General features: G+C 40.0%; 2 protein-coding genes across 2 annotated transcripts in view; both read left to right on the top strand.

Moving 5' to 3' along the window:
* Nucleotides 1-7,591, top strand: part of ahr2 (aryl hydrocarbon receptor 2) — a 64,399-nt gene extending 56,808 nt beyond the window's left edge. The window contains exons 5-11 of the mRNA XM_041966510.1: nt 3,172-3,298; nt 3,589-3,728; nt 3,816-4,018; nt 4,461-4,570; nt 4,753-4,894; nt 5,328-7,104; nt 7,323-7,591. Of these exons, the coding sequence (XP_041822444.1) occupies nt 3,172-3,298; nt 3,589-3,728; nt 3,816-4,018; nt 4,461-4,570; nt 4,753-4,894; nt 5,328-7,104; nt 7,323-7,409 (2,586 nt within the window). The 3' untranslated portion in view covers nt 7,410-7,591. The remainder of the gene's footprint in view (nt 1-3,171; nt 3,299-3,588; nt 3,729-3,815; nt 4,019-4,460; nt 4,571-4,752; nt 4,895-5,327; nt 7,105-7,322) is intronic.
* A 7,338-nt stretch (nt 7,592-14,929) lies between these two features.
* Nucleotides 14,930-22,192, top strand: part of ahr1b (aryl hydrocarbon receptor 1b) — a 35,260-nt gene continuing 27,997 nt past the window's right edge. Inside the window, exons 1-2 of the mRNA XM_041965871.1 lie at nt 14,930-14,970; nt 15,570-15,757. Coding sequence (XP_041821805.1) covers nt 14,930-14,970; nt 15,570-15,757 — 229 coding nt within the window. The remainder of the gene's footprint in view (nt 14,971-15,569; nt 15,758-22,192) is intronic.

Genomic DNA, 22,192 nt, shown 5'->3' with positions numbered 1-22,192 from the left:
TTGGGCGTAATTCCTTTTTTTCATCGTACTCACAATGTAATTTCTGTGAATCTGTAAGAGGAAGTCTGACGAGACAAGAAAGGTTGTAAACAAACCAACAGTTTCCAGATAATCAAAACTCCTTTGGAGGTAAAACTGAAACTTGCTCTCGAAATGTCAGTAATAATCCCTCACAACTACGGGAAGTGCTAGAGGTCAAAGGCAAAGAAGGAAGGTTGTGTCTAGGCTGTGATAGATGTTTATATTTACAGTGCGTACAATGTTGGCCTGTTTTAGAACAGAATACATAAAGATGCAGGCAGTATTGCTGTACATTGCAGTTTAATGCGTCTTTGTAAAACATTTCACTCATCAGTCACACAAGCAGTGCATGAAATAATTACATGAAACCCAAATAAGTCACAACAAAGATATGAGATGATGGCAGGACATAATAGATGTAGTGCAAAAAGCTGAAGGTTGGCAGAAGTGTCAAAATAAAACTCAATTTTCTGAATTTGTCGTTAAGAGAGCTGAAACATGTGATTATATATCAAAATAAACCAACATGATCCCTGACTCTCGGAGGCAGAAGGGAAGTTTCTCCTCATTTGTGTGTGGGAGTATTTCTGACATATGATGCTCACTTTGGGGATAAATTCCACTCTTATGCCAGAATACATCATTTTTTCGTTTTTCTCCCTCTCCCCTCCTGGAACTGCCCGTAGTTCCTCTGATTCTTGGGTTAAAAACACATGCATACCGCAGTGTCACTTGTTCCACCACATTTTTTATTGCTGTTCCATTTCTGCTCATAGAAAATTAAAGTGGACATTGTGAGGATCATTTTACTCATCTCAGTAATTCAGCAGGGCGACATGCTAAATGATGGACACACAAACAGGGCAGAGGGTGAAACACATGTCGTGTGTGTGTGTGTGTGTGTGTGTGTGTGCGTGTGTTTGTGTGCATGAGAACTGAACTGCTTTGTTGGCTGTGAACTCTTGACTTGTAAACACATCCGTTTGAACTGGGGTTAAAGATGTCTGCAGTCGGGCGAGGGGGACGTTGCCTGGGGAGAGTGCATGTGGTAAACAGCTCTCTCTCTCACACACACACACACAGACACACACACACACTGCAGCTTTTCCACGACACAATCTGAAGTCAGGATCCTAATCATGGCAGGAAACATTTTGCTCTGCAGGCCACAGTGGCTGGTAAAGCCAAGATTTCACCACCTGCTTTGACTATTTATTACCGTTCTAAGCTTTATTTATAGAGCAGCTCTAAATACTGGTACAGAGTAGATAAAAGAGGAAAGAGACTAAAGATAAAGAGCAGACAGGCAAGATCACACCAGGGATAACACTGGGTATAAAAAGATGAAAGCTTTGGAAAGAGATTTAGATGATACTGATTTGATGATGCCAAAGTGTATTTTGTTTAAATTTTAAGGTGCAGAAATGTTAATCTAACTTGCCAGACTTATTTCTGCAGTGGTAAAAGGCTAAATTGTGCCTAGAAAACCAATCGTGCTCATAAATTCTGACTTCAGGGTTGCTTTGAACTCAACAAAGCCTGGTGAGCATTTTGAAGCCATTTTTCAGCACCGTCGACAAAGGGGGGTTTTGTGTCGGGTTTGTTTGTCGACGGTTGAGTAACAGAAAAAGGCTGAAAGGTGTGGTTCTCTCAGCACCTCGGTCCTCTAGCACAACGCCGTCTCTGTGTTTCCAGCCTGAAGTCAGTGGCATTCATCCACTCGACGGCCTGTCAGGGCTGAGAGCATTGTTCACACTGTGTGTGTGTTTATGCTTGCGTCAGCGGTCTTGAAAACAGCTCGCCAGTACAGACACTGGAGGAGCTGCAGCTCGCCAACAAAATGCTCAGTGCTGAGCTGGAGAAGGACTCTTCCTTGTCTTTTCTGCCATCCCATGATTAAAATTTGTCATGATCTTCATGCATGCACAACCAAAAACTAGTGGTGACAGACATGTTCACTGTCTTCTTTGTGGTTGCAGTGTAGTCATTTCCACAGTTTAAGCTTCACTAAAATCTCTGATGAAAATCTATTGGTCCGGCTCTTGCTAACTCGCAGATTTTATGCAATGAAAAATGAAAATACGTGACTACCTCATTGTTCTTTTCGAGTAATATTTTTAATGTGCTGTCTCTGCAGCAGATGAACACTAAAGTGTGTTTTTTTCTTGGAAGTGGAGAGCAAATCTGCGTTTGAGTTTAGTTCTGCAGTGGGAAGTCCTGCATGACCCTAAGCATCAACATTTATGTTTCTGCTGCCAAGACGTGCACCGCAGCCAAGTCTTCCAGGCTAATATACCCAAACTGACTGGAGATCAGCCAAACAACTTATGGGACAGAATGAATCAATGGTCTGGAAAGCCACTTGCCTCCGCTTTTTTCTTCCCCTCCTCTCATTACATAGAGGGGTTATATTAACAAACTGCTGGGATGTATTTCAGACTTAAGTCCTCTCAGATTAATAAACGTTAAGTGTTTATTACCGTTTAAAAAGCAGTTCACAATAACATATATCAGTGAATTATGATTATTATCCCGCTGGGATTTTTCTATGGTCTTTCTATAGTGCTTTTTAAGTACATTTTGTTATTTTTTTTTTTACATATTATCATTGTGGCATATTGACTCACTCAATCACATTTGCTTTTTGCAGTTAATACTACATATAAAAAGCACTTGTATTTTGGATTTTTGGACATGGTGGACATGTTCATTAGCTAAGTACTATCCTTAATTTTTACTGTCATCATCCAAGTATAATTAATTTTATGATTAATCATAATACATAGGACAAGGCGCGATAGTGAGAAATTAAGCGTATCATCAAACATTTTCAGGATAACTGCAATTTTATACCATCTTTAATTATGTAGATTTTCTTTTTAGTACTTTTTCATTCCAGTACTACATAGTAAATTTATTTATCAGTGATTTAAGAATGTTTTTGTGGACAATGATGGTCTGAAGTTTGGACCATGACAGATTCTTTAGTTGTTTTTGTATTTTAGAAATGTATATGTAATCTATTGTCTGTTTCCCCTTTATTTTTAACATTTTTTTTACAATTATGAAAAGTCATGATACCTCCGGTTTGCAGTAAATTGCAGTTTCATTCATACAATGTAGAGAAATGATTTGTTTGTCTGTTTTCAGTCGGATGTTGTCCATCAGAGTGTGTTTGAGTTGATCCACACAGACGACAGAGCTCTGTTTAGACGGCAGCTTCACTTCGCTCTCAACCCAAATCACGGCCAGCAGGATGCCGTCATCGACAATTCCAGTAAGTCTAGTGTGCTGCTCATTATGGACACTCAAAGATGAAGATGAAACAAAGTGAAAATCTGAAGTAGCAACTTGAAAAACAAGGAAATAAGTACAATTATATGCATTTGTTTATGTCAGTGATTGATTTCCCAATTTTTACTGAGTAAATGTATTAAACACACACGAAAATATACAGTAAAACAGTAACTAAAGACCACTGAGTTTAATGTTGTTAATGGAGCATCTTGAATAATCAACACTGAACGTGGTGACTTCGTGCTTATGAATATTATCTCATTCGTGCAGATGAGCAGAGCTCTGCAGAGATCAGCAGCAACGTGATGACCTACGACCCGCAGGCCATTCCTCCAGAAAACTCCTTATTCCTGGAGAGAAACTTCTGCTGTCGTTTCCGCTGCCTGCTCGACAACTCCTCTGGCTTCCTGGTAAAACACACCAGCAAAGATTGCTGAGATTGTTGAGAACCCCTTGACATAGATTCGTGTAAATCTCTGTTCTTTGTTTGGCTCCAGGCCCTGAACTTCCACGGCCGTCTGAAGTTGGTGCACGGTCAGAACCGGCTTTCTGAAGACGGGACATTGGTTCCCCCGCAGCTCGCTCTGTTCGCCATCGCCACACCAATGCAGCCGCCGTCCATCCTGGAGATCCGCACCAAGACACTCATCTTCCAGACCAAACACAAGATGGATTTCACTCCCATGGCGATCGACACCAGGTAAATACACACATCAGGGTGGAAACTGATTGCCTCTTAACATCTGTGTGAAAGGAGTTGACTAATGAAATTTGCTTTCAACACAAGAAGCCAAGACAGACTTTTTCTTCAGATTTTCTTTAACAGATTGAGATCTCTTTTCCAAAAGAGACCTGAGACACATGACTACAGAACCAGCATACAAAAAAACACAAAGCCAGACAGCTAGCAATAAATCTGCAAATAGGAGTTTTTGAAAATAATCATAAAGTAAAGCTTTAAAATCATGCTAAATTGCCTTTGGATAACTTCTTTCTTAAGAACAAAATTAACCCAAACCCTCCAAATATCTCTGGAGTGCAGCAGAACACATCAGGAATCAGATAATCTTGATCATGAAGTGGTGTCTTGATTCAGAAATTTTATCTGTTTTTACATTGATTCGACTTTTTCTCCTACTCAGAGGGAAGGTGGTTCTGGGTTACACTGAAGTAGAGCTCTGTATGAAAGGTTCAGGCTACAACTTCATCCACGCTGCAGACATGATGTACTGCGCCGACAACCACGTCAGAAGTAAGTCAAACATGGAGAGGGTAACATCTGACAGCATTCAATTCACACTACTGTTGGGTTAAAAATCATGCGGAAATGTTACAAAATTTCTTTCACTGCAGACATGAGACCAACATGTTAAAGATTAGTTTGTAAATGTGCGCATCGTTAAACATATGTGACTCTTTCCTTGTCATATCCAGTGATAAAGACAGGAGAAAGTGGCTTCACCGTCTTTAGGCTTCTGACCAAAACCAGGACATGGGTGTGGGTCCAGGCCAACGCCAGGCTGGTCTTTAAAGGAGGGAAACCAGACTTCATCGTGGCCCGGCAGAAACCTTTGACGTAAGTGAACAAGCAAAGAGCTGGGAAGGTAGTTCTTAGTATTTCTCTGCCATAGTTTACACATGCTACATTACCAACAAAGTGCAATATAATCTTACGGCTGCAAGTAGTGATTATTTTAATTATTAAATCATTTATAAAATTCTGAAGATATTAAAAATTCCCCTCATATTTTCCCAGAACATAAGGTGATGGTGTTTCGTCAATGACATTAAACAAAGAAAAGCAGCAAATCATCACATCAGAGAAACCGGAACAGGATAATTTGGCATTTTTGCTTAAATGACTGAAATGATTTATTGATTATTTCAGTTGTTGATAATGAATCTCTGTTGATCAGCTAATTAATTAATTGACTCATTGATTTGTTGCTACATTCCTTGCTCCCACTGCTGCAACCACTTCTATAATTATTTTTTGTTTTGTGTTGCAGAAATGAAGAAGGGGAAGAACAGCTGCACCTCCGCCGGCTGCAGTTGCCATTCAACTTTGCCACAGGAGAGGCGTTTCTATATGATGTAGCTCCGAACATCGACCAACCCGACTCCTGCTCCAACCCTAAGCAGAGGAAGTTGGACAACTACTCCGTCAGCCCCAACTCCTTACTGGGCTGCATGCTGAATCAGGACCAGTCAATCTACTGTGAACACAACAATGCCAACTCCCTCAACTCCCTCAACGATGTCGCCTTCAAGGACACACACGCTACAGTCAATGTTCCTGGAGATATCTGGCTGGACACTACACCGAAACCTGTTGCTGGAGGCCCAATGAAGACCGAGACCACAGTTCAGGACATGATGGACACCCTGCAGCAGATTCTTGGGGACAATGACCTCACCGAAACCTTGGACGTGGAGCCCGACGAGCTAAAGAGCTGGGAGAGCACCTTGCTGAAGATGAGCACCAACAGCTGCGAGATGAGCGAAGACCTGAACGACATTCTCAACAATGACATCCTCTCTTATGTGGAGGAGCAGCTCCAGAGGGAGAGCAGGCTCAAGTTGCCAGATCAGCTGGAAGACATACCACCCTGCCTCTCCATGTTTGACCTCGAGAACCAGAATCCTGACCAGGGTGGGGAGCAGAACTTTGGCTGGCCTCTGGAACCCCAGAACCAGCTGATACCAAACGGAGGGCAGATGATGACAACTCCAGTCCCAGGGATGATGAAACTGACTCACATTGATGTGCCTCTGTTGAGTTCTTCTGGTTTAAATGTTCCAACCCTTCAGCAGATTGCCTCACAGCAAACGCTCCCCACTTCTGTTGGTCTCCAACTGGGCAGCACAGGCAACGTTGACGCTTCAGTTACCTTTAACCCTGCCTTGTGCAGTCAAACACAGAACCAGCTGAGAACTTTACAAGTTACTGCCAATGACAACAACCTGGGAGCATTCTCGCTCAGACAAACTTCAGCCAATCAGATTCAATCCACCCAAATGGCTCAACCAATGCAGAACCACCTTCAGGTGAGGATGTCCAACCAGCCAATTGGCCTCCAGGACCAAAGCGCAAATCCTGTGTTCAACTTTCAGGGCAGCCAGTGGAACTCCTCTGTCCCCAACTCAAACCAAGCTGACAACCAAGAGACATTCAACCAAAATATTTCAAATGAACCAGGCTTTATCTCAGATCCTTCCTCATCCAGCTGCCTACAGGGCCACTTTGCACCTGAGGCACAAAACAATGAGAATCAGAGGCAGTCTTGGCCGCGACAGCAGCAGCAACAGCAATTGATCTCAAGTGGGCACCAGCAAATGGGTGCCTGCCTAAACCAAATGTCAGGATTTCAGAGGAGTCCTCTTCCTGGGGTCGTCGCAGCACAGAGCGCTGTCAACGGCAGGCCGACGTTTAGGACTCCAGAGATTTCAAATGTACCATTTCCTGTTCAGCAGAACATAGCGCTGCAAGCTGTGTCACCTTCTATCAGTTGTATGTTCAAGAATGCCCCCCCCTCTGTGCCTGTAAATGGTATGCACCTCAGGCAGGCGCCCTCCTGCCAGAGAGTAAACCAAGCCATCAACCAGATTCCCTCCAAGCCCTCTTGTTTCTATCAGAGTTTTTCTGGAGGCGGATCTGAACCGGCAATGACGGCCATCCCAAATCGTGAAGAGGCAACGCTGTCCTGCCAAATGGCCACTGGTCCCGACCTGGACGGCCTGTTGGTGAAACAACAGGAGTACTTAAACTTCAGTGAACAGACACAGGTAAAAGTACTAGATTAGAGAACTTGAGTCTAACAGTGGTGAAAAAAGATTCCACTGGTTCCAAAACAAAGGAACTGTGAGACAAATACGCTGAATGGTGCTCAGGTATTGAGTGATTATATGTGCAAGGTGGGCTCCCAATGTCAAACAAGGAAATAAAGAACATAAAAAACAACCTTTGTAAAGTCATACCTAATCTGTCCCTTCTCGTTTCACAGATCAACAGCCGTCCAGTCGTCGGGAATGGAGGCTTCCCCTTCTCCTCGCTGCCCAATGGGAATGCATACTACTCAGAGAACAAATAGGAATCAGCCACTGTGACTTCAGGACGGCAGAGGATCCCCATTCGGACTGAAACGGCAGTTGAAAGAAAGCAAAAGGCTCCTGTCTCTAGACGAGATGAAAGTGTAGTAGACTGAAGAACAGAGTCGTGCCCAGGAAGGACCAGGAGACAAAACAGGATGCCTCTTTTTCTCTTTTTTTTTTTTTTTTTTCGTTTTTGGAACAGTGATGAAAGCTTTCAGAGTTCAGGTTGACTGATCATTTGTTGAGGAAGAAAAGAAAAGGAAAGAAAATTCAGATTGGAATTTGGTCTGTTTTTAAAGAAAAAGTGTGAATCCCCTCTTTGGAGCTGGTTGGATTTAAATCAAAATGTGGCTACAGCCCAGGTGATGCCGTCAGTCATCGTCAGCCAATCATGCAACAGCACTGTCCCTCTTTTTCCCATGATTGCCTTTAATGCATCAGATAAGTAACAATTTTTTGTTTGTTTTTCTAAGTTTTCCAAATGTCTATTATTTGTCATCTGTATATGTTTGGAAACATGTAGTGGGAATGAAAAAGACAATCTCATCTTTAACATGAGAGGCAGGCCTGGATGCTTCTTGTGGAGAAGCTGAGAGTGGTGGAAGTGTGCTGCTGTCTATCGGAGGTGACAAAGTCTTTTCACCTGTTAAATCAGCTCATACTGTGTGAAAACACTTCAGACAAAGCCTAAAACTGACCTTTGTGTTGCTTGTCCAAGTACGTTTTCTTCTTCTTCACCTCATTCCAAGCCCATTACAATGGGCTCATTACTGCCCCCTGTGGCCAGAGAGCACAAAACACCCACTGCAACGACACTGAGTGAGAGCAGCAGTGGTAGTAGGTGTGTTTCCCCAACTGGAAACACTGGAAAATGAAGGATTTTGTGAGTGTGGAGGAAAGCGCATGCTTGCAGGGAAAAACAGACCACAACTTCCCAATTGTCTCCAACCTCCACAGTGTGGATGTCAAAGTGCTGAGGAATTGCTAAAGCTGCCAGCGTTACATGCTAGCTTATAATTGTAAATCATCAAATTTCTTGCATTTGTTTTGAAAAATCGAAAACACGCGATGCTGTAAAAGCAGAACATCAGCCAGGAAACATCAGAGAGGATCAAATTAACAGAGTTTAGCGGTGCGATGGCTCTCCGTCGGCCCCGTGTAGGCCGGGACTGATTTGTCTTTTGAGGTCCCCAGTTGGCGGCATGCCGCTCAGAATTCATGCAGGAAATACGGATTGAAATTGAGAGTGAAATTGATTTTGTGGAGCAGGGGCTTGAGGAGTTTGTTTTGGAGCAGGTGAAGAGAACAGAACAGAAAAACGCTTAAAGATGTCTATTTTAATGGTGTTTGGTTGATTGCATTTTATCTCATGGAGAGATTTGTTGGTGGAAGTGAAATCCTTTACATACATTACAGTGTTATACACCAGCTCTGGATTTGTCTAGAGGACGAGTTTTCACACAGTTTGTTTTACAGGAGAAAAGACTAAGTGCATGGTTTGGTAAATCCACGTCTGTTTAACCTCCTCACCTCACAAAGAGCCTCTTCTCTGAGCTTTTCAGTGGGAAGTGTCCACAACAGTCTCCCACACAGTGGACGAGATGGTCCCAGACCTGAATGAACGTAAAAAGAAAGAACACTGAGACAATGGCCTGTTGAACCTCTGCCGTCTCTAATGCACAGACACGCCACCCTACTCCCTAAAAATATGTTTTCTACTTTGAGCGCTTAGAAGGATAAAATATATTGATTTTTTTGTTTTTTGGCTGTTTTTGTCCTTTTGAAAATGCGTCTTGATTAAGTTCATTTCAGCTCTTTACTGTCCGAGTGAGGGAGATTTGCTTTAAAGACAGGGTATAGAGATAAAAACGCACAACAACATCACAACATCATCCTACTAACAGTCAATTTTTACCATTTAAACATGACACAATCCAGTCAAAACAGCTGCTTTTTAGTGCCTCATATATATATACAGTATATATATATATATATATATATTTTTTTTTTCAAAGCATTCAGCTTTTGTCATTGAGCCAGTTTTGTTTTCATATTTTCTTTTCTTTAATATTTCTGTGTTGTTGTTTTCCTCTTGTAGGGGAGAAAAAACATAGACAGTGCCTTAAACTGACAGAACTGTTTGAAACTTTAAAGGGACAGTCTGTTGATACTTTAAAACATTTCCACCGGGATATTAGCAAAAAGGTGTAATGAAAACTGATATTTGATACATGAACGAAACCAAAGTTAAACTCAATTGTTATTTTGATATTTTGCACTATTCCTTTCAAGTGTTTGCCAAAGCATAGCAACAAGAAAATAATTCACATGTCCTTTGTCTGACAGGACAAAAAGAGCTTTATTACAAAAAGAGCAAGTGTTTTTTAATATAATTTGCATAAATTAAGGTCTTTTTAGTTTAGTTTTTAACAGACTAGATCCTCTCGATTTGACACATATTGGATCATGACCTAATTGTTATGGATTATTTGATTAGATCTCAAATTAATACCAGTTTTTAATGACACCTTTTATAAAATTGAACCCAGACTGAGAGTCAAAGCTAAGCAGACTTACTCACTGCCTTAAGATTTTCTTTTAAATTTTAATTAAATTTTTGATCAGGATGTTAATCGGTCTCTCTGTAAGACAATGATTGTGAGAGTGGACCCTTTATTCATATTTTCCACAACAAATTTCCGTCCTCTTTCTCTTTCCTGTTTCTGTCTTTGTGGTTAATTTATCGACGTTCTTGCTCGGACAGGGAGTATCGACGGTCGTCCGGCAGTGAAAAACAGAAGTAAAATGGTTAAAGGCAGCTATTGTATATGTAAATGAGGGGAAAAAAAGAAACAAATGAACAAGTTAAAAAACGGGGTGGAAACTTCAAGTGCCTTTTAATTGATCTCTTTATAATTGTCTTTTGATCTTAAAAATAACACAATTCAGCACTTAGATTGAAAAGAATATCATAAGAAAGCCTCAAACTGCAAGAAATGTGTATCGCTTCACCCAGTACTGAGCCATGAAATCTGATTTTTGTCCAAGCAAGTTTTGTGTCACGAGTCAGCAGCACTTCAGTACTTTAAAAAATTTTTAGAAGCTGCATTAATCAAAAGTAGTGACAAAAAAACTTGAATATATGACTTAAAAACCAAAAGAACGGTCAGTAAAGCCATCCGTGATGCTTTATTCTCGAGGATACCAAAGGGACAAGGCAGACAACGCAGATCACCTGCTGGAAAATTCAGTTTTCTGTCAACTGTTTTATGATGTCGATGGTTTGTGGAGATTTGTTGGAACGATTTCTACATACAAAACAGCAGGAAATAGACCAGAATGATTGTAGTTGTGGTTTCACGAACTGTGAAGAAGTTTTGATATTCAGAATTATGCTGCGTTCAAGTCATATGGGAATTAGCACAATTAACAGTTTCCAACTTGTAAATAACGATCACATTAGCACGCTTTTAGACGTTTTAATTCGCACTTGAGACTGGGAAATGTCAGTTTATTGACAGCCTCTTGATTTCTAATAATTAATAATGCATCAAAAGACAAACAAATATGGACATCTCATGTTAGCCAAAGTCTGTCATTTTAAGTCATAAATCCCAAATTTTATGAGTACAGTATTATATTATCAATGCAATGTTTTTAACTGTCACATGGCCAGCTCTGCAATCATATACCCTCTTAGAGTTGTGAAATAATGTAAACATGAGCTGAAACAATTCATATTAGAATTAGAAAAATAATGAATTGTCATTTCTTTAAGCAAAAATAGTGAAAACATATATATATGTATATGTATATATGTATATGTATATATCTATAATGTATATATATATATACACACACACATATATATAATTCATTGCTGTCATAAGCTAAGAAGAACAGCCCTGACTTCAGCTTTGCAAGCATTTTTCACATAGTCTTATGTGTTTTTTACTGGTTTATTTAAGCCATTAGAATTTTCTCAAATCATAAAGGTCCTCACTGAATAGCAATAATTGCAGTTGATATAAAGGATATGTCAGATATATCTGAACTTATATCATGATGTTAGTTTCCTGGTCTTAATGATGACTTGGAGGTTGACACGAACACGAGTTACAAGTCAGAAACTGTTGCTGTGTCCCAAATCCATACAACATGCTAATTTGATACTGTAAGTACTACACACTAATCGTTCTAGTATACTGTTTGCCAGTTAGCACTGCATACAAATTATCTACAAAGTTAACTAAGAAGAAGTGACACGAAATGACTTCAGTACGACTTCTAGACGTCCATTGACTACTTAGTTTTGTTGCTGTTTCCAGCTGTGCACAACTCGTTTTCGTTGACCATTGCATTGGGGGCAAATTGTGCCTTATGTCTTGCTGGCATGTCCTCCATTGTGCCACTTTTCCAGTGTGAAGTAAAAGCCTGCTTAGAATGAGTATGTAGTATGGATATGGGACATAAGATATGGTGTGAACGCTGCATCAGCAACAACCTTCCCCTTTCTCTTTGAGTTGTTGAAAAGCATTCTGGGTAATGTAAACCACTAACTTCAGAAAATTAGTAAAGTATTAAAGTAGGCAGGCTGACTTACAATTGCTTTGGCTCAACTTTCATAACATGCAAATCTCAAAATGTCATCATGTACTGTTAATCAAATGTAGTCATTGTTAAATTGTAAGATAATTTGGTCATTATCTTAAAAATGCTTTCAAATGGCACATCTCACACAGTACTAATTATTTGAAATGTAGCACAAGAATTCCCTTTAACATCTTGTTGTTATCTCCCTATGTTGTAATCTCCCAAATGTACCATTTTACAGTCAGTAACTTCACTATTGCAGTAAATTTACATTTATAAAGGACAAAATGATGACTGTGACAGTAGTTTTTCTGTTCTGTGTCGACCACAAAGTTTGTGTGTTTGTTCACGGCACCAAGCATGAGTGTATAGCAGTAGAGTGACGACTGGCCATGTGCTTTAGTGTTGCAGTTTGTATGTAATGACAGCATTTTGTTTTTAAAGGTTCGGTCTGGATCATATGAAAAGTTTGTGAAAATTGAGCCGAAGCATTTGTTAAATCCCCAAATTTCTCCCCGTGCAGATCTCTGTTAACGAGCGTAGAAGAACTTTGTGGTGGTGCTATTAGGTGCTATAAGAAAATCCCCCAGTGTGCCTTGACAGCAGAGCCACCAAAAATCTTAATTCGACCATAAATCATCACAAATGGATGGCATCCATTCTGAAGACTCAGTACAAAATGAAGCGTTTTTGTCTGAGGTGTGTTATTTTTGCAGCGCACCTTAACGCCTCTTCTTTACAATCCGGAGTGCTTTCATCAAAATATAATATAGAAATATAAATATATCTAGTTGCTTGCTTCAAGATAATAAAAAGCCTTTGTACTTATGATTATACTTTTATTTTTCAAACCCAGGGACGCCAAGGCTCCAAATTGCAGTATCTTTGTGTACCTGTATATAAATATATATATTTGTCTTTTTTTTTTTCAAAATAAATATTGTCCTGTCTTTTGTATTTTAATGTTGTATTGCCTTGACTCACGCCTATCATTTTTTGTACATTTTCTGCACAGCATAAACACATGTAACACCTTATTATTATGGCTTCTTTTGTAACTTTTCAACTTACTATATCTCGTGGATTTGCCTTCAATATTTTGCCTCTATCATTGTATGAGTGTTTGAACCTTTCCATGCTGACCATATTAAAAGTGATCTGATCACACTACGTATGCTCCGTTGTCTGAGCTCTGATACATGTTTTCAACAAATTGATGTTGCTAAATATATTGATGTACTGAACATTATTCTTGTTTTTATGTTGTGGCTTTGATCAGTGTGATGGTCTCCAGTGTCCACTAGATGACACTGTCACTTTGCTCAGTGAACAGCAGTGCTCCTCATGTTTACGCGTTCATGCATCTGCTCCTTGTTAAGCCCATAATGGTTTTCACTGCAGGACTAAACTGGGCCAGAAAGGATCAAACACAGTCTTACATTGTCTAACTATGACAAACTACATTACAAAGCACATTAAATGTCCCCATGTGTTTGATGGTGATATATACTGAACAAAAAAAGTGACTGTAAAGCAGACAAAACTGCAGAAAAATGAAGCTGGTTCAAAACAAAAGCATGACATGAACGCAGGGGTGACCTTCAATTTTATCATCTAACATGTAGTATTCACAACCTTTAGTAGAGGTAGCAAGACCACAATGTAAAGATTTTGATTGCTAGTAAAAGTCTTGTATTTATTATAATGCATTAATATATTGTGTTTTTGGTTTAGCTGGTCACAATGGAGCCAATTTTAACTTCTTTGTATACTATTGTTGGATAAATATATATAGTTATAGCTATATGTTAGTATCATTGATAGAAATTAAATGTACCGAATGTTATAATATAACTAAGACTGGTGTGTAAAATATTAATCTGCAAAGTAACTAGTAAAAAGCACAATATTTACCCTTGACATGTAGTGGTTTTGAGATAAAACTACTGGAATGTAACTCAGTTTTTTGATGACACATTTTTAAAGATTGATAAAGCTAGATTAAAGCTTGATAATATTAGCCACAATAAGCCTCATCTGACAGAGGGAGGCTGTGTTTTTCCACTTTCAAAAGGTATACGGTGTCACTTTAACTACTGAATATAGCCGATCATGCAAAATGACACCAAATGTAGCTGTTTATTAAATTACTTCAATATTTCAACGAGATTTATCGGCTTATTTGAAATCCATTAGACTAATTTTGTTACATAAATATTCATGAAGATTAAACTGGAAATAAATGCCTACCGTGTTTCCGTACGTCACCTTTGACCCGCTGCGCGCGCCCGACGTCGAATCAGTGCCCAGGAAGCGCGCGCTGGATGAGAGTGAGACCGAGGAGAGCAGCGGAGAGGTCCGGGAGGAGAGCGGAGAGGAGCGGAGAAGGATAATTTAACTTTCTAACGGTTCGCTTTTAACGTTTTGGGTCTAAAGTTTGTCCTCAGGATGTGAAGTTGAAACAGAGGTTGTTGTTGTCCGCGGGATTTGACGGACCAGCGGCGCGCCATGAACGGGATAACGAGAAACTGCGACAGTTCTCCTGTGATGTTCCCATAATACTTCTTCGACAGGGCGCTTTAGAGCGTCTGTTTTATTGTGATTTTACAGTGACACTATCGACCTTAATCTATGGCATCTCTTTTATCTAGTTTCCTTTCCTTTTAGCTTTGAACCTGTAGAGTAACTAACGTTACAAGACTCTACGAGACGTTAACGTTACCTAACGCTAGCGTAACGGTTCGGGATATTTAACGCTAGCTTAAAGCAGTTTCCTGCCCGTCAGTAAATGAAAGAATCACATCCCTGTGGTCCCTGGGAGTGCTAACGTCACTGGTTTTTACTGGCTTCAGCTGTCTGGAGCCTTTCAAAGTTAGAGTTTATGGATTTCCTCCAGCTTCACTGTGAATAAATCAACAATAACAACATGTATGCTGGACGGAAAAGAAGAAAACCGGCACAGAAGGGGTAAGCTGTGGAAGATTGTCGTTTATTATCGTTATTTAAAGAGCAATCAAGTGGTTTTCATCAGCTACTGACACTGATTCTTGTCATTCAGGGTGTTTTACTTTGTCTGATCACTTCACACAGAGTAATTGAAATCGTTTATTCCACATTTACACGTTGTAAACAGGCTGTTTTTGGGTTTGTTTTTGGTCTGATGGTCAGTCAAACCAAGCAATTTCAACATGTTACCCTGGATTTTATATACCAAATCAGTTATTTGAGAAAACATGAAACAGGATAGTCAACAATAACTGTGGGGATGTAGATAATAGAGCCCCAATGGCAAAATTGGCTGGACTGATATATTGCCCAATATTCACCGATCACAGATGTGTTGGTGTATATTTCAGATGATATAATACTTATTTTTGTTCATGGTTTTTATCTAAAATGTCCACCTCTGTACATGTTTTGGTCACAGTTCTTCAATTACCAAACTTAAGGGATCTTTGTTTATCAGCCAGACACATAACCTCCCATGAAAATGAAAGAAAGACTCATTTTGATGCTTCTGTGGGAACAATAAGGCTTATATATCCTGATACTTCCTTCACAACCAGAGTCAAACCGACCCCAGCCGAAGGCGCCAAGTCCAACCCGTCCAAACGCCATCGCGATCGTCTGAACTCGGAGCTGGACCGGCTTGCCAGCCTGCTGCCCTTCCCTGAAGATGTCATATCCAGCCTGGACAAACTGTCCATACTGAGGCTCAGCGTCAGCTTCCTCCGCACCAAGAGCTTCTTCTCCGGTAGGAAAACATTCAAATGAAACATATTGCACAAATGGGAGCTGTACATAGAAATACTCTGATTGGACAATAGTTCGAACACTGGAAGATGTAGACTTGTTGTGGTCTATGTGAGAAAAATAGCAAAAATCCTCAAAATCAGCAGCATTATATGTGTTCTAAAATACCTGAGCTGCATCAGTTTTTAAAAGAAGTGACAACGACGAATCTTGAAATTGAGAAAGAGAGTGAATCTGGTAAATGTCAGTCCATAGTCTTGAAACAGCTGCTCACCCTTTTCCTTCCCAGCCTTCCGAAATACTGAAATAGCTTTTCACACCTCACACAGGACCTGCAGACACAGAGGCAAAAAAACAGACAGGGGTGGAAGTTTCAACTGAAAACAAAGAAGGTCAGAGAGAGTTTCTGGAGGCCAAGATGGGCACATACATCCAGCAGGACGAAGTGCAAGACCGTGAAATGAATCAGTGGTGAAATTAAATGTGAAAACCGCAGTTCAGGGCTGTCACAATATAGGTAAACAGAAATTTAACACAGTTTAAACACAATAATATAGACAATACTTGTGTCGGGGAGTCGTCTTCTTTTCCTCATATTTGAGATGACAAATAAACGTATAATTCATCAGGTAACTACTTTTTATCCCAAATAACTGTTTATATACTGTTTGTTGTCTTTGTTTGTATATTCAACCACAACATTTATCCCCAAGAAAACCGAAACAAATCCTTCCACTCAATGATGTATGTTTCCATATTGTGGACATGCTGTGATGTCCACACAGCCTCTCAAAGGCGAGTACAGTTTGTCTTACTGTTAATAATGCAGCCAAATGAGCCTGAACAATTTATTCACTGCAGGGGAGCCAGATGTCTGCTGGATGGAGGAGATTTTTTACAAATGGCTGGTGTTTGTGTCGATACAGCGTGATTGTGGTGGGTGGTGGTTTGGGTGAGGTGTACAGGTTTTTGAGGCTGCGACCTTTGTGTTAAGAAGTGGTAAAGGGCAGAGGACTGGCTTTGTAGGAGTTAGCAGGCTTACAGGCATAGCAGATGGATTTTGGCATCTAGGTGTGTGTGTGTGTTTGGCAGACTTGAATGTGTTCACAGATTTGCTGTTAAATGCAGATTTTAAGTCTGTCCAAAAACAACAAACAGCCTTCAGAAATCTTCTCAGCCAGAAAAAACCTCACAGACCGTGTGGAATATCTGAATCCGACATTTGTAGTTTAATTTGCAGCTGGGGGCTGGAATCAGCATTTTAAAGAATTGATTCACAGCTCAAACTACTTCTGGTACACATTTCAGATCCATGCGTGGCTTAAAAACTGATTTGACTGTGTGTTTTAGTTGTTTTTATAGCGGTTTATAAAGCTATAGCTGGTGGCATTAAATCCATTCTAGAACTTACGTATAAGAATGCCCGTGGGTCCGTCCTGTTAAACACCATATCTCAGGAAAGGCTTGAGGGAATTTCTTTAAATTTGGCATAAATGTCCACTTGGACGCAAGGATGAACTGATTTTCGAGGTTGAAGGTCATTGTAACCTCACAAAACACGCTTGACCTTAACTCAAGATTTCATACACTAATTATCACATAATTGAACACAAACATCTCATAGGATAAAATGAGGAATTGATTACATTTTACATCGAAAAGGTCAAAGGTCAAATCCACTGTGACATCATAATTTCGACACCATAACTCAGGAACAGAAGGGAAGATTGTGACCATATTTCACACTTGGTCACATGCTAAATTGTTGACACTTATTTTGGTTGCAAACCTTGAAACTGTGCTGATTGTAAAGAACCTTTGTGCTGCTGGGTTGAAGATGTGCGTAAAGCATTGCAGTCCATCACAGGCTCATTGGTTCTGCTGATATTGAGCTTCAGGTGATTGTTGCACCATGTGATGTAGCTCTTTCTCAGTCCTCCGTGCTCCTCTGGAAAATAGTCTCTGACTGGAGACAGCATGTTTCTCACTGGGTATTATTCACTGCATTCATGTCATGTGTCTCAAAGCTGAAAATTGATCAGATTTGATCAATTTCGTTTCTAAAGTGTGATTTGTTGCAAGCAGAGGCATTTGGAGGATGTTCACCCATAAAGATCAGACACTTGCTCTTTCTGTTAATGAGTGGTTTAAGGATTTGTTTCATTTTGTTTAAGAGGGTCTGCTGGTCCCCTGATTGTGTTTTCTGTTAATTTTTCCTCAGTGTTTGTGATATTTGTGTATTTGTGAAGCTGCCTATGTGTTTGGACCTGGGAACCACAGTTGAGCATTTGCTCAGGTTGATGGTATGATTTTGACATTTGAGGCTAAACTTTGAATGCCTGGTTAAAAAAAAACTTTGGCTTTATTATTAAATACTCTAGCAGCTACAGCTTTATTTGGATTTGCTTTGGCTGTCAGTCAGTATCTTGTTATCTTTTTTTTTAAAGAAATATCTTGGCCTGTTACTCCCACCAAACTATTTAATGTTACAGTAATTAGCTGTTAAATAGGCATCCAACCACAGTCATTGTTTAAACGCAACCTGTCAGAGGCTAAAACTGTCCAACAGAAATAAACCTCGAATTAAAAACAGATCTGACCTTTGTGTCACATCCTGACCCTCCAGAAACAAGCCAGCAGACCCACGTCTCTATCAAAGTGCAGAAACTGAAGATGACCCTCTCCCATTGTGATGTCTTAATGCAACCTTAATGTATTGTAGGTCAGCTCCTCTTGCCCTTGGCCATGAGTTGACCCCTGTCCCAAAGTCTCAGGCACACAGTAATATAGGTCTGAAGAGACTGCTGCTTTACAGCAGGAGGAGATGAAAGCCTCAGAGAATAACAACACGGCGGGATAATCCACTCACGGACGCTTTACAGACCTTTTGAAGAAGGAAAGGGGGGAGAAAGGCGCCCACTGTTCAACTTTTGACTCCTCCAACCCCTGAGAAACCCGTTTTTAATTTTCATGTATAATGTACTTAACCTGTGTCTGTTCTGTGCAGGGATTTTAGTCAGTGCCATGTTGATCTGACCCACTGTAAGCATATGGAAGAATTATGTTTAGCCGAGGTTACACACAAACAAACATATTCCTTTGCTCCCTCTGTTGGAATTAGAGATGCACCGATCCACTCATATTCCGTTCAGATCCCATCACTGAATTTGGACATCTGCTGATTCCAATACTGATACAGATCCCAGAACTCCAAATACTAATTCTTATTATTGTTGTTGTTGTTGTTGTTGTTTGCAGAATTTGGGATATTTCTCAATTGTATTGACTGGTAAAGTGGTATTTATGCAGAAAGTGATACGTTTTATAGTGATAGTCACTGTGTTATTCAAGTCAAAGATGTCCTGATGGCATCCTCAGACCATTGTGTGCACTTAATGATTGTGGCTTGTGATGTTTAAGTTTCTCTTCAAACAGAATAATTGAATTGTCTTAAAGAGGAGAAAAAAGTCTGAGTGGTGGGTATGAAGAGACATGAAATGCGTTGGGAATGTTACTGAAACACAAATCCAAGATGTTTTCCCTTCTGGTTGGAATAGCTCCACACTGTTGTAATGATGGAAGAACAACTTGTCCAATCTGCAGCTGTTGTTATCCGTCAAGATACTTATCAAGATCGCTAGCATCCTCGTCCAGCAGCTAGCGATGCAGAGATTCCGTCAACATCTCCAGAACAGGCATGCATACCTTGCCTGTAATTATTGGCGACGGTGCACCAGTATCCAATAAGTAAATTACATGAGTATCGGCACCCAGTACTGGTACTGCGTTGGTCCCAAATCTAGTTAGTATTCAATGATATCAGTCACCATGCTTGTTTTGACCGACGAACAGATATACTCAGATAACTACCTGCCTAGCATTAGCTGCCCAGCTACATGGCAGGGACAGACTGTTAGTATTTAGATGATGTGCTTGTGGTTGTAGCCATATATGCACATACTGTAGAACAGTGAAGTACAGCTTTTAACTTGGATTCATACAGCAATTTTTGCAAAGAAGAAGAAACAGCAGTTCCAGGTGGATGTTCACTTTTACTGATGTCAGATTGCCATTTTTTAGTTACCTCACAAGGTTGAATGTTAATTTTCAGGGTCTTGAATCCTGGGATTTCTGTAAATGATCATTTGCTCATGTGTCACAGGTTCTGTAAAAATTTAAGAAGAGCTTTTAACTACTGAAATAAAACATTTCTAATTAACCAGCTCAGTTACAAGCACAGAACCAGAAAAGTAAGGCCACTTAACTTTTCAGACTGTGTTTCTTTATAAAACTTTCTTCCACCTCATGAAGCAGCAAATGCAGGACAAGCTAATTTATTTCTGCGGAGGGTCAAGGTTTTGTCTGTAGATGCTGCGTTCAGGGCCTCCAGTAAAACTGAAGAACTCTACGGTTCATTTGTTATCATATTTACTCTGCCGTGAAGCAGAAACAACAATCAGTTCTCCTCTGCTGCACCAGACAAACTTTACTTGAAATATAAAGTTTGTTCATATAGCAAATCATTGTGTATTTACAGAATTACGATATGGCAGTTTCCTTTTACTTAATGCAGCAAGTTGCCTCGCAGAGTGAACACTGAGGATCAAGTCTGGAAGTACAGTGGCATAGTGCTCAGACTGGTGTCAGTCCTCTGTGTGTGTGTGTGTGTGTGTGTGTGTGTGTTAGTCTGCATCTGTCTCAATGTGAAGCCATCTGCCAAGTGCTCAGAGTAGATTAGTGGTTACTTATGCAATACAACAGCATTGTATTTTCTATTATTGTCTACCTCTGTCACATACTAATTCCTAGCAGTGTATGTATCCATGGTGACAATCTTTGTGTGTGTGTGTGTGTGTGTGTTTGTGTATGGCGAATATAACCACAGGCCCATGTAATGCCATGAATTTAAAGTTGTAAAGGTGAATTTTGGTTGGTCTGTTTCTTTACCTCAAAATGCATCAGTTAATTTGGCTGCTAAAACAATATTCTAAACTTTTTAGATAGCAGAGATATTTTGAAATAATTTAATAATTGATAATTGAAACAGTCAAATAAAGTGTACATAGTCCTGCATGAATATTTAATGCAAACCTCTTGCAGCCCAACACTCATAAACACATAGTTTGCAGATAGTCCTCACTGTTGTTGATGTTGTCATTTTGGAGACGCTCTCCCCTCGTCAACACTGCTGCTGCACTCAGTTGAACCTTTATTTATAATTTATTTTGGTCATGGGGGATGAGATGCTGGATTAGACGGGTCATTGTTTGTGTCATCGTCCCTCCAGACCGACATGGCTGCAGAAGAGGCTTTAATCTGTGGCTGCTGAAGGTTGACTTGCTAGTTGTTGTGTTAAGTTTCTGGTTAAGTAACGTCATACAAAAGCTCCTTTGAAAAGAGGTAAAAGATAAAGAAGCTGATGATCTGACAGGCAATAGTAGCACTTTGTTTTCCAAAACCATTCTAACTGGCAACAGATAAAATATTATGAATATGTTTATTTTCTGTGATGACATCAGGCTTGGTCACTGTTTTTATACAAATCTTCTCTCAACAGTAGAGTGTTTAGTCCAGAAATAATTAGATTGATTTGAGCTTCTTAGATGTGACAGTTTGATTTAAACCATATTGCCCAGCACTAATGCCATCCAAATACATTTCTTGGTGTTGTACTTGACCCATCTGCCCTCCAAACATCTATACACTTAGGCTGATGTATGCAGCCTCCTTTATGTTTCCCATCTTTCTTTGTAAAGTGAGTCAGAGGACTGAAGAGCGTCTGTTGTGATGTTTTTATTGGTTATTGGTGTCCTCGTCGCCCTCCGTTGTGCCAACAGATGTCCCCTCCCCTCCCCTCTTCCTCCCAGTCGCCTCAGGGTGTTTTTCCTTGCCCGCGGCTTTCGTTCATGACGTCAGAGCACAAAATATCCCCTCCACCCCTTCTAGCTCTTAATTATTGATAGTCGACATGCTTTTCCTGCTCTCTCTCTTGGCTGTGTGAGCTTCCACTACACTGAGCACTGTCACCAACAGACTCAGACAAAGGTTTGGGTGCAGCTTAGTAGGGCTGTCAAAATTGGCTAAAAATTATGTTCAATTACTCCCTCTAAAAAAACCCACATAGATTCGAAGCATTGAAATATCTTTTTAGCGCATTATGTCCCTAATAGAGAAAAACAATGCAATGAGGGACATACTATTTGTGTATTATTTCAACATAAACATGTCTTTTAAGAGATGTACACACCTACACGCTACAAAATTAAAAAACAAATTAAATAATGTCCTAGACCATGTTGTTTAATTATTCACACATATTAGATTGACCTACATTTCATTTTCAATTGATCGAAGTGACATTGTGTGCAGAGTTTCTAATCGGTGCGGGTCCCAGACAAACAGGAGGAATTCCAGTCACTTATCAGCTGATTGTGGA

Source organism: Chelmon rostratus, chromosome 24, assembly GCF_017976325.1.
Source record: "Chelmon rostratus isolate fCheRos1 chromosome 24, fCheRos1.pri, whole genome shotgun sequence".
In the NCBI taxonomy this organism is placed as follows: domain Eukaryota; kingdom Metazoa; phylum Chordata; class Actinopteri; order Chaetodontiformes; family Chaetodontidae; genus Chelmon; species Chelmon rostratus.
This window is presented reverse-complemented; position numbering and strand designations above follow the sequence as displayed.